The 12,953-nt window shown below is 38.4% G+C and overlaps 1 protein-coding gene across 1 annotated transcript in view; it reads left to right on the top strand.

Annotated features, from left to right (window-relative positions):
* The first annotated feature begins 1,302 nt into the window (after positions 1 to 1,302).
* Positions 1,303 to 12,953, top strand: part of USP7 (ubiquitin specific peptidase 7 (herpes virus-associated)) — a 38,366-nt gene continuing 26,715 nt past the window's right edge. Inside the window, exons 1-5 of the mRNA XM_009995503.1 lie at positions 1,303 to 1,401; positions 7,140 to 7,338; positions 8,504 to 8,642; positions 9,339 to 9,427; positions 10,119 to 10,227. Coding sequence (XP_009993805.1) covers positions 1,359 to 1,401; positions 7,140 to 7,338; positions 8,504 to 8,642; positions 9,339 to 9,427; positions 10,119 to 10,227 — 579 coding nt within the window. The 5' untranslated portion in view covers positions 1,303 to 1,358. The remainder of the gene's footprint in view (positions 1,402 to 7,139; positions 7,339 to 8,503; positions 8,643 to 9,338; positions 9,428 to 10,118; positions 10,228 to 12,953) is intronic.

The raw sequence follows: 12,953 nt of genomic DNA, 5'->3' as shown, positions 1-12,953 counted from the left end.
CAACCGGTGACTGACCCACTTCACCTTTCACGTGGCTCAGGGCAGCCTTGCCCGGAGGCGGCGGCTGGAAAAAGCCTCTGGGGTGATCGCTGCAGCTCCGCTGCTCCTCGCCTGTTTGTACAGCCGGTACAGGACATCCAGCTGCTTTCAGAAGGGAGGCGAGCGTTTAGCCTAGTTGGTCTCGCCCTTCGCACCCGCTCTTGCACCCCCCCGTGCCCCCCGTCCCGCCCGCGGGCCTCGGGCCGCCCGCGCTCTGTCCATGGTGCTGACGGGGGGCCGGGCCCTTCCTGCCGCACAGATTGCCCACGCCCTCAGGAACTGCTGTGTGGCTCTGGGGTATAAAACTGCCCAGACAGTGACTTTGCGGGTTTTGTGGTCTAGCAGAATATACAAGTTAATAGCAGGGCTGGTATTTCAAAGAGAAACTTATCAGAGACTTTAAAGAGCATCTTTTTTTATGTAGTGGTTGTCCTTGAGGTGGCTGAAAGGGGCTGTAGGTTTTACAGTTTGATAATAAAAACCAGTTCATTCAGGAGCATAACTGCTTCCCTGTAATCATGCTGAAATGATCCATCAGCTTTTCATGTGCAAGCAGTAGAAAGAGGGGTTGCTCAGTTGTTGGGATAAACTGGGAAGATGTTTGTTCACATCTTTAAGATAGTGGGGTTTTAGTTCATGAAATTGTTTCATATCTCTTGTTTTAGTGGCATTTATGTATGTTATGAACAGTTTCTGTGGCAAAATCTAATAGCAGTGATAGACAGAATCTGGAAAATATCACCTCTAAAATATTTGAAATGGAAAAGGATTTCCTTTCCAGTTTCCCCAGGATTTTAAAACTTACTATTTCATTTGATTAAATGTTTAGGTTGTGTTTGTATTTTTTAAACCAGTGAAGAAGTCTTAAAAATTAATTGTTAGTTTAGAAAGTTTGCTATTACAAACATACCTGTATAAAAATGTGGAATGTTTATTAAAGTTTTCATTTATTTATTTAATGAGACTTGGTTGTGGATGCTGACTGTAAGACCATTTGGAAACTTAAGAATCAATCTATGTTCTTCAAATTTGTATTTTCATTAATGTGGACTTTTTGCTTAATCTGTAACTATTCATCTATTTGAGGAATTTTGCAAGGGGGCACATACTAGTATAATTGTTGGGTTGTGACTTCAGTAGCTAACGTTTTTCAGGGAAAAAGTATGCCATTTGTCTGGAAAAAATTGATTCTCATATAAGCTCTACCTGAAACAGAAACATAAATATAGCTGATTAATTTTTTTTCCCCTTTGTTAGCTGGAGATACAGATGATCCTCCAAGAATTACTCAAAATCCTGTTATTAATGGGAACGTAGCAATGGCTGATGGACATAACAACACTGAAGAGGACATGGAAGATGGTAAGTAAATAGTTGAAAAAAATGTGTGGTTTGGTGGATTCTTCATGATTTTGAGGACAGAATGGTCTATGTCCCACTTGTGTCCTCTGAATTGCAGCTCCTTAAAAAAATGAAGCCCTCTGTAGTTTGAGTCCTGGTTTTCAGATTAGGCATCCTTTTAATGTAGCTGTACAATAGCATTAGGCATCTGAGGGCTTGGGATTTTTTTCTCTCACTCTTTCTAGGTACTAATTTTTAAAATTGCTGAAAGTGATACTGACCTTTGGTATATTTTGTGATACATCCCTTTAAATGTACTGCAGCTGGTGCTTTGCTGAACAGTAATTTTGTCAGTTATGCAATTTCTTCAAGGCTTTTAGAATTCTTATCTGTGCTACTCTGTTGTCAGGTGGCAGCTGTGATCAGTTTTTCTTAGTATGAGAGGTTAGTGGTAACTGTTCTGTTGAGGAATATTTTTCTACTCCCAACTCTGCCCTTTTACTTGCAAACGCAAAGGAAGAAATATGTATTGATGTCATGTTAATAAAAGGGGACAGTGATTGTATTTTTTAAATGCTTTTTGTTGGTCTATTAAATAAGGGTGTACAGTTTCTTCTGTTACAGAAGATCAAATAATTTTTAAGTAGACGTGTCTAGGCTTATTTAAAGAAAGATAATGAGTTTGTAATTTACTTAGGTATGTTATATTTGATGAAGAAAATGTACAGTAATTTTTTTTCTTATGAGACGATATGGGGGGACTGCTTATTTTTGAAGAATTAAATAAAACAGAATTGGAAGAAGGGAGACAAAATATGAGTGGGTTGTGTTTGCCTCTGATTCCTTTTTTCTTGCTGTCTTGTGAAAGTACATTTGGGATGAGGCTTCAACATTTGGATTTGTGCAAAACAGTGAGTGATTTTTGTTTGAGAAAAGACAGAGTTTGATGTTAAAGGTCAAAAAAGTGCTTACTTTTGTGCATCCAAGGAACATATAATTGTTAGAATACTGATAGAAAATAGTGATACTCCATGAAGATAATATGGTTTAAATTCCAGACAAAAGTGTCTCATGGTTGATTTGCTTCTGTATCATTGGCAAAGATAAAGTTTCCTATGATCAGATTCTTACAATGAAGCAAAGATTAGGTCTGTTTATCCTGTAATTTTCTTTTTTCTTTTTTGTCTGATTGCCTGATCTCGTTCAGGGGCCTTTGATTTCTTGCTCGGAGTAACTAGCTGAGACTGAAATAGAGAATTCTTTTTTGACTACAATAAAGTTATCTGTAAAAGATTTTAAAATGTCTTGGTCCAGCTGTGGTATTTGGAGGTTGGCAGAAGATCACATGGGCTGGTACTGCCTGGCCAGGGCAGCAGCTCTGTTGAACTTCTCAGTAACAATGTTCCTAAGTAGGAAGCCTGGTGGTGTTTGCTGTCAGTACAGCCTGTAGATTACACCTTGGTCAATTAGACCAAACATTCATCCAGGATCTGGTCTGCGTATACTTGCATAAATTAAAAAAAAGGGGCTTAGTGATTGACCTCAGGCCATATTGAGGATGGCAAGTAATCAGTTCTACACCTCTTCATTCAGAATCATACTGACTTTTTAACCAAACAGCTGCTGTAAAACAGTTGCTGTCACCAAATACTTGACTCCTCAGAGAACTGGACATGAAGGTGCTGTGGCAGGGAGCAGTATCTGAAGGTATCTGGCAAAAGGCTTGTGAAAGCTTCTGTGTTTATGGTAGTGCTCATGTCTTGATGGACTTTCAGTATGGTCAGGAGCTTTGGTCTGTTCTGCTGTGGGATGTCTTGCAGGGTTAAAATGTGATTATTAAGCAATACTCTAATAATTTCTCATTATCACATTTGAATAAGGAGTGTCTGGCTGTGTCTTGGTGCTATGGTAGCTCAGCATTGACACAGATAGAAAATACTGTTATTGCAAAATGTTATAATTGCAAAAACATTCCTGAAGACTTGCATCATGTAAGTGGATGATGCTTCTTTTCCAAGTCTTGTAAATCAGATTAGTTGCTTGCTGTTGCATTATGTACGCAGCAGTTCAATTGCTCTCTTGCTGTTTGTTCTCTTGCTATCCTGCTTTGCAGCATGATGCAGACATATAATGGACAGCTTGGAGATGCACAGGATAGGAAAAATGGAGGGAGACATTGATCTCTTTTAAAAACATGCTCTGTTTTTCATTGCTGTTATTCATAGCAACTGAGACCAATCTGAGCTGATAAAGAATGCATGAAGAGACGTTAGATACCTCTTCATTGAAAATCCTGATGAGTGTAATAGTTCCTAGGAAAAGAGGAGAAGGGTAGGGTAAAAGGTTGATGCTTCCAGTTGGATCACAGAAACCAGCTTGCTGCTCAGTTTTTGAGTTCAGGAAACTTCTGAGGTGATTTTGTTCTTCCTACTTAGCACAAAAAGAAATGACTGACAAGATTGGAAAAAAGTGCAGCTCTCATCCCTTTTGCTAGGCGAGTAACCACAGGCATTGTGAAGAACATGAAGTGGGAGCAGTAGTAGACCACCAACAGATAAGGCTGTGTGATCCCAAGGGGTTTGGCTAGAACCTGTTGTTGCTATGTGTGATGTCTTAGCAATTAAAAAGAACCAATTGAAGGAATGTGCTGTGCTTTGTACAGGGAATGACTTAAGGAAGGGAGCTTTGTGAGCAGCCTCTGCAAATGAAAAAAGAATGAAAACAGGATCCTGATCAAATTTTGTTTGCATCAGTATTTGAAACAGCACATAGAATAAATTCCTGGAGAAGTTAAAGTTCAAACAGAAGGTCTCCAGCTAAATGTAAACTCACAGCTTTGCAACTATCTGCTGAAGTCTCATTTCTGTGAAGAATTGCAGGGTCTGGGAGGCTTTTGGAAGCATCAGTCTTAGCCACATGCTAGCATTGCATGCTGGATTAGGATCATTATTAAAATATTTATAGAAAATTCAGCCAGTTTCTCCATTAATAATTCAAGTTCAGAATATTTTAATAGCCTCAATGTACTTTAAAGGTAGCAACATTTACTAAGAAGAAAGAAATCTGCTTTTCTCAAAGTCATAAACACTTACATATATACTATAGTCTTAAAGTGGATTATGTTCTATATTTAGAAATGTGATTTGAAGGTTCTTTGTCATATCAAGGTGCTAAATGTGATATTAGTCCTACCAGTGAAAAAATAATTTCCATGTAGCAAATATAATTCATTGCATGTAGCTTCATAAAGCATTTTCAGCTGGGTCTGTTCTTTTTACCTTGTGTTCAGGATCATGTGTCATATTTGTAGTTCAGGGATTTATAGTCATAGTTGCCAGTCACTACTAATTATCCTGCTGCCAGTTGCTGCCTTTTATTGGAAACTGGTGGACATGTTAGACTGAAAAAAGGTTTTATATATTTATGTGCTCAGAATAATCATCACATATACTATTTAAACTTAGATATAAACTTAATATAATTTGTATTTTGATCGATTGCTCTTGCTAAAAATATGGGCTTTCTGGAAGGAAAGTAAGGCCATTATTTTGGAGGATTGTGTTTTGTATTTTTAAATAAACTTCAATTTTAAGGTTGACCGGTTACGAGGCTGCATTTTTGTTGAGTAGTGACTAGTGATTGCTCAAATATTTTACTGAGCATCGTTCTCAGTGAGCTCCTATGCACAGGCTTTCCTGAAAAGAAATCAAGAAATAGAGGCAAACTTTCCGTGAAGGCTCTGCAGCTGCTGCGTGGGCTGCCTTTGTTAGCTGAGAGCGCAGAGTGCTGCTGCATCCTCCTGCTAAAGTGCTTTGCAGGCTGCAGCAAAGGAGGCCAAAAGCCAACTTGGCTGGCTCGTTTTTCAAAGCTTAGACTGAGCCCAGATCATGATGACCATGACTCGTTTGATACATGCATGATGCAAGACTGATTTCTAAATTGTTAAGTGTGTTTATGGATTTTTTTTATCCTGCCTGTGAATCGAGTTTGAGAGCGTAGAGCTCCTTTGGCTGCTGCCTGTCTGGCTCTGGGTCACAGGAGACCAGCTCTGTCAACAGGCAGTGAGAAGATGGAACAGGTAGAAAAGAGTGTCTAAGATGGTGATAGAATGCTGGTTAGCTAGACTGACATGTAGGGGAAAAGAGGAGAAAATAATTCTTTTAACTCTGCTGTTGCTGAGGAAGGTGACAGCACAGGGTAATGCAAAGGTCATTGCAGGTGTAGTGGAGAGAGGAAGCTGGTTTCTGCAGTGGTGCTAGTACTTCCAGGAGATAACTGGGAATGCTTAGGACTGTCAGATCATACACAAATAAGATCAGCTGTGTTACCAAGATCAGAAGTAGGACAACTGCTTGTAAAGAAAAACATTTTGCAAAGGAAAAGAGTGCAATCAGTCAAAGCTCCCCTTCAGTTGTGGACAAAATGTGTGCATTTCTTGTATTGATATGTATAATGTTTACCATTTTAAGTGAAGTAGCAAACAATGCTCACCTGTTTTTAAAAGAAAACCAACACTGTCCCTGGTGCCATGCAAAGCTTTGAGTGAATGGATGCTTTGCACGTACAGAACTAACACATTTGTAGTGTGCTGTGTGCCTTGTCACATAATTTCATGATCCCATTTCTGGCTTGGTGATGTTGTACCTCAGTGCCTTTGGTTTTGGATGTCACTGCACATGTTACATCTGCTTCAGTTGTGCATCAGGTGGTGTGAGAGTAGTGGTCTGTGTCTGCTGCCCTCTGTGCTGCTCAGACCTCCTGTGCCCATAGCAAATCTTGCCATGTCGCACAGATTTTAAGTTAGAGCCTCAGGAAAGGAGGAGAGGGGAACATCACCTGCATACTCTGTACTTCATCCATGCCCTGCAAAAAAAAAGATAAATTGCAGGTTTTTCCTCCCTGTAGGCAATATGAGGCATGTCACAATAAAGAGAGCTCAGTCTTGTGCCTTCCTGAAGCTGTTGCAGTCTCCAGCACCCTGTTATAGCTGTGTACAACAGAAACAGAACAGATTGTGGTATATGAAGAACTGGGGATGTGGGAAGAAAGCAGTATGAGTTTGTGTGTGTCAAAATAAGCTATTAAAAAAAAATATTAAACACATTTAACTTTAGCCACCAAAAATCTCTAATTTTCACATACCACAAAGAATATAGGATCCTACTCTTGAGCTAGTCTACAGCAAACTGGTATGAGTTTTTAAAATAACCCACCAGCCAAGCATGGGGTTAATCTGTTTTGAAAAGACACTGTTGCAAATGGAAAATAACCGAATGGTAACTTGGTATCAATAGGGTAGTTCAACAGACTGAAAATCCTTTGCACATCTTGGTTCATGCAAGCTGCTGACTGTAACTAGGCTGGGAAGATACTACACAACACAGAAGAGTTAGAGTGGGCTGTTATTTATGTTGTGAAGCAGTTGATGTCTGTCTTGCTGCAGCCGCTGCTTTAGAAGAAACTGGAGTGGTAGCAAATTCTAGTACTGAAGAATTACTTAAGCAAATAGTGTTCAAAAGGAACAGGTCTGTCAGTGCTCTGTTTTTCTGAATGCTGTTGCAGTGTGTTTCAAAATGCAAAAATTTGAAACTTTAGTTGCTAAGGAGCTCAGTGCCTCTTGGGCTTTGTTTGGTTTTTTGGGGTTTTTTTTGTTGCATCCAATACATAAAACATGCTCACATTGCATGATCTTTGAAAAATGACATTTTAGAGTGAAGAAGGTATCAGGATTCTCAAATAATGTTGTGTGTGTGCTGCAGATACAAGTTGGCGATCGGAAGCAACGTTTCAGTTTACAGTTGAGCGCTTCAACAGATTGAGCGAGTCCGTTCTCAGCCCCCCCTGCTTTGTGCGCAACTTGCCATGGAAGATCATGGTCATGCCACGACTCTACCCGGACAGACCCCACCAAAAAAGTGTAGGATTCTTCCTCCAGTGCAATGCTGAATCTGATTCCACGTAAGACCCTTCTAATTGCTGTACAAGTCCTCATTTGATACTAGTTAATCTGTATTGCAAGAAACACAAACAGCTACAAAAATGTGACCTAGCAAGAGAAGAATTCTAAGAAGGGTTTGAATCCCCTTTTTTTCCCCATCTTTCTAAATCTCAGAGAGTAATGTTCTCTTTAGGAGAGCTAAAAGTAGCTTGTGTAGCTACAAGATTGTGTTAGATTTTAGATATACTTCTGTTTGATTGCTGGAGATTAGATGAACTAACAGGCTTCTTGGCCCTGCTGAGCTGTAAACCCTGCCCTGTAAAGCCTGTAACTGTGAGCAACTGATGCAGAGCAGTGTGTGAGGTGGTCATCTCCTTAAATGAAGTTCATCACTCATTCAGAGATATGACCATGTACATCTTCTTGGAGTCCTCTGTGCAAATCAAAATTGGCTGCTTTTGACCATGTTAGAAATAATAGGGAAATTTAAAAAGAGACATACAAATTTCTGGGGCATTACTGCAGCTTATCTAGCTAGAGTGCAGACCTCTCATAGGTATCCTTTCCAGTAGAGTAATTCCATTCTTACACCAAATCTCAGGCAACTTTTAGTTCACTCTGAATAATAATTTGCCCTTTTCCATCATTCTTGTAAAGACGAGTGCTCAGTGCAAAAGGCAAAAAAGTTGAAAGTGTATTAACCAGTCAGTTACAGTGACAAGATGTTGCCTGAACTGATACTCAGTCTGATTGTCTTGCACAAATGGGATACATTTGAACAGAAATGGTCATAAAGAAGTGCTGCTGAGTATTGGGGAGTTAATCTTGTGGGAGAGGAGTTGGCCTACCCATCTGCACTGAAGTAGATTAGAAACAGCTCACCTTAGAGAGCAGTTAGCTTCTTAAACCATTGCTACCTCTGACTGCCCCTCAGCACTTCCTTAAGAACACTGTTGTTCTAAGAAAATCTCTATTCTAGCTTCACATTCATGACAAGGCTTCAGAAAGCCCCAGGGATTCATGCCCACAATAGCAATTAAACAAATCTTAACATTGAATCAGAAAAAAATATTAATTCGTACATGGGAAAATAATGTCCCCAAACCCCTTAACTCAAAGATTATTTTAATCACTACAAAAAGCTTGGTTTTGAATGAATTTTGAATGTTTCTTCTGTATTTATAGGTCATGGTCTTGTCATGCACAAGCAGTTCTCAAGATAATAAACTACAAGGATGATGAAAAATCATTCAGTCGTCGAATTAGTCACTTGTTCTTTCATAAGGAAAATGACTGGGGCTTTTCCAACTTCATGGCCTGGAGTGTAAGTAATTGGGCATATATTAATCTGTTACTAGACAGGGACAGTTTTGAGCTTGCACTCCTGAATACTGAGATACCTATAGAAAAGGTGGGGGCTTTTTCTTTCCAAGCTGTTACTTTTTTCTGTAATTGAATTTCTTGTAAATTCCTCTACTTAATTACTGTAGATTGCTTTTACCTCTCTTGTGATTTAAATATTCCCTTATTTTCTGTGTATCTGAATGCTTGTTTTTTGCTTTCACTATGTAATAATCAATGGCATTCTGAAGCACCATGAGTTTTCTTGCATTTCCAGGCATTCTTTCCATATGTGTATAGATATTTAATGCCACCACCAATGCTTATCTTGAATTGAGAAAGTTTTTAAACCATTTCAAAGTTTTGGCCCTTAGTTTTTCATCTGGCTGGAATATTGTCCAGAAGAAGCAGAGCTTTTTGATTACTGACCCTGTTATCCACAGAAAACTGAAATAGTACTGCAAAATCTTAAAATTCAGGAACAAGTTTCCTGTATTGAGACATGGAAAAAGAATGGAAGTGTATTAAGCTGAAAAACAGCTTTGTTGCTGTCCTTCAGTTTTTCACCTTCAATTTATTGTTATTGATAGCTCAGGTGTGGAAGCTGAGTTTGTCTAACAGGATGCAGTCATGTTGCAAGATCCAGTTTTCATGGTTGTGTGTAATTCCTGTTCTGCAGGAAGTTACTGATCCTGAGAAAGGCTTTATAGAAGAGGACAAAGTTACTTTTGAAGTTTATGTTCAAGCAGATGCTCCACATGGAGTTGCGTAAGTATCTTAGTTTAAACATAAAATTCTTAATTCTCATATAATGTTGCTTGAGATTGTTCAAGTATTAATTGGTAGCTCGCATTAGACATTCTCACTTTGTCACCTTTAATCTGTGAATTCTCACATGGAAATATTTTTCATTAGTCAGACAGATTTTTTTGTATAAGATAAATTTCTGTTTGCATTATTCAACATGATGTTGTGGAACTTCAGATTCTGTATGAATAGAGCTGTGATTTAACACCTCTGCAAATCTAGCTCTCAGCATTTCAGATCTTCAGCTGATCAGAGTTCCAGACACACTCACATGGCTCTGCTTTCTAACTTGCCTTGGTTTGCAGTTGTTTTAAAGCTGCCTCATCTGAGCATTCTACTTCATGCCACTTAACTAAATGGGTTGTCCTGAAATGCAGACTTGTCCTTAATAGTACAGTTCTGGGTTCCAGTACACTTCATGGCAAATAATTTTTCTGCCATATAGAATATCTTAAAAAAAAAATAAATTAACAAAACCGTCAAGCACTAATTTCAAAGCCTGTTGTTCATGGCAGGCAGTAGAGAAGCGTTGCCTGTTGTTTGAACCTTAATAATGAAAAGTAGCTGATATCTACCAGCAGTGCTGCTGTAAAGAAAGTGCTTTTTTTAATAGTTAAAACTATCTTGTTTTTAACTAGTAACTGTTTTCTAGGTGGGATTCAAAGAAGCACACAGGATATGTTGGCTTAAAGAACCAGGGAGCAACTTGTTACATGAACAGTTTGTTACAGACTCTATTTTTCACAAATCAACTACGAAAGGTAATAGAAAATGAGATTGCTAATTGAAATATCCAGTATGTTATATTTATAAAAGCTTCAAAAGAGAACTGTCAGTTCCTTGTGCCTCCTTTGTCCTCCTGGAGAAATTATAACTTAGTGATGCACATCTTATGTGATGCTGAGTGCAGAAAGCTTCCTTTTATAGTTTGTTGAGCATAGGCTCTTGATGTCTGTGAAAGCACACAGAGCACCTGGTGAAGAACTGAGCTTAAGTGGTGTTTCTAAGACTGTCTCATGTGTTAATGTTGATATGAGGTGTTGGTATTAAAAAAAAATATGATGCTGCATCTTGGAGATGAGGTGAAAGTAATTTTCCTTTCTTGAAATAGTTAAAATAGAGAAGTCAATTATGACCTCTCAGCCCATAAACACTGTCAAAAGATAAACATGTATGACCTTTGTAGTTAATTTGTCTTAAAATTTATATTATGCAGTTGAATTTTATATTATTATGGTTAGCATCTTTAGATGGAAAGTGTTATACTTTGAGTAGTTTAAACAACTTCATTTTGTATATGCTTCATTCATGCATTTTTTGCTTACTGTAGATGTTATTTCTTTGCTGGAAGGAAAAACTGTTATAAATATCAGCTCAGTAAATATCTCATCCAAACCCAGAAGGAAATATACTAGATAATGTATCAATTTAAAATAGTACAGTGGTCTTAATGGGATGAAAACAAATGCTGACTTGATATTGGATGTGGCTATCTGGAAGAGAGGATATACTTGAGGAAAAAATGTAACTTGACATGATTTGGCTTATTGGAGTGTCCTATTGATCCTAATTTATCCTTCTGCACATTTCTGTGCTTATTGTGTGCCATTTAGTGAAAGTGAACTGTTCTGACTTCTGCTTTCTCTTGTGTATGCTAGTTGTTACATTTCCATTAAGCTTTCTTCTTTCCAAAATGTCCCTTTTTAATATACCTACTCTTGGCTGTCTTTAAGATTTCCCACCATCTTATCATCATTACACTTATCACTGTAAAGTGTCCCAGTTGGGTTTTTGGTTTTTTTTCCCCTTTTGAAGAAGTACTGCTTACTCTGAGGCATTGCAAAAAATAGCACATTGAACTCCAGTGGACTGTAACTGAGAGCTTTCCAATGCCATGTACAAGAAATAAATTCTTGACTTGTTTTACATAATGCACTAGTTTATTTTTTGCAAGAGATATATTTTACTTGTTTGATTTCTCATTCTTTAAAGTGTCTGGTTTTGCTCAATGCTCGTAATGTTTGTACATTTTATTTTTTTGGACAACTTCATGTTGTTCTTGAAAGAAAAATGTGTTTTTATAATAGCTACATCTGATCCAACTGAGGAATTCCTTTCAAGACTGTCTTGTAGTCAGTAAATCAATATGTACCATGTAGTAATCTTGTTCTGTGAAGAAGAAAGTCTTTTGGTAATACAGGTTTGTTTCAACTGAACTTACCTTTTCAGGCATTCCTCTGTACTCTCCTCAAGCCCCAAATAAGGATCAGCTTTTAGGGAGTGACCATATGAGAAAGCTTGATTTAGTAGCTGGTAACTGCAGCTTCCTTTATGGAAACATGACTGGACATCAGTTGAAATGTCCCATTCTCTGCTCACTGTTTGGGTTTTCAGAACCTCAATAAATAGAGCAGGCTGCAGCCACTGTTTTAGACAGTTTTTAATACTCACTTGCTGTTATTATACATAAGGAAGAATCAGTAGTTGTCTCATTTGAAAAACAGAATTTCTACAGCATTTTTGTTTTCACTTTGAGCAAACTTGTTTCTCTTAAAACTGAGTAAAATAAATGTCTGGTTTCCTCAGTTTGCTTGTCACCAATTTCACAGAATAATAATAGATCATAGAATCACATAATAGTTTGGGTTGGAAGGGACCTGAAAGATCATCCAGTTCCAACCCCCCTGCATGAGCAGGGACACCTTCCATTGTACCAGGTTGCTCCAAGCTCCATCCAACCTGCCCTTGGACACCTCCAGGGAGGGGGCAGAATTTCGTTGTATCTATTAATCCTCCTTACTTAGAAATAATTATTTATCTTGCTGTTATCTGGAGCTTTGTTAACAGAGAAGTTGCTGTCAAGAGCAGAGCTGGGGAAGCAATGATCAATACTGAAGGCGAGCACATGCCTATAGAGAAACAGGCTTGGTGGAGCATGGGTGGGGATCAGTGGAGATGTCCTTTCTTCTTTGCTTGGTATCCAGATAACGGATGGGAGGTTCCTGAGTATTTGAAATGAGACCTCCCTTTACTAGCAACCAGGTGGCTTCAGTGATAGGGAATAAAGCAAAAGAACTTTCTCTTCAGAGCATATCTGCTTAAATATAGTCCACACAGGCAAAGGATGGCTGTAATTTCTGAATAGATCCATATTTGATGTTGGACCACATCACACAAGTCTTCCTGTGTCTGTCATTGTTGCCCCAAGCCAGTCAGTACTTGTGGCTTTATCCAGTCCATTTTAAAACTCTGTTACTTCCCTTGATAGAGTCCCTGTACCTCGCTGCAGAATGTTCATATAACTATACTATAAACATTTCAAGTACATTACTGCTTGATTTAGCTTTCCTTGATTAGTCTAACAAATTTTACCTTGTCCCTGTCATTCTTTTGTGTTTTCCTGAGGGAACTTCTCAGGTTCTAAATTAGAGAGATTCTGCTTTTTTCAAATGGATTGAAATTCCTCACACTGATCAGGAGGTCAGAC

This window comes from Chaetura pelagica, unplaced genomic scaffold (assembly GCF_000747805.2).
Source record: "Chaetura pelagica isolate M959 unplaced genomic scaffold, ChaPel_1.0 scaffold124, whole genome shotgun sequence".
NCBI classification, from domain to species: domain Eukaryota; kingdom Metazoa; phylum Chordata; class Aves; order Apodiformes; family Apodidae; genus Chaetura; species Chaetura pelagica.
This window is presented reverse-complemented; position numbering and strand designations above follow the sequence as displayed.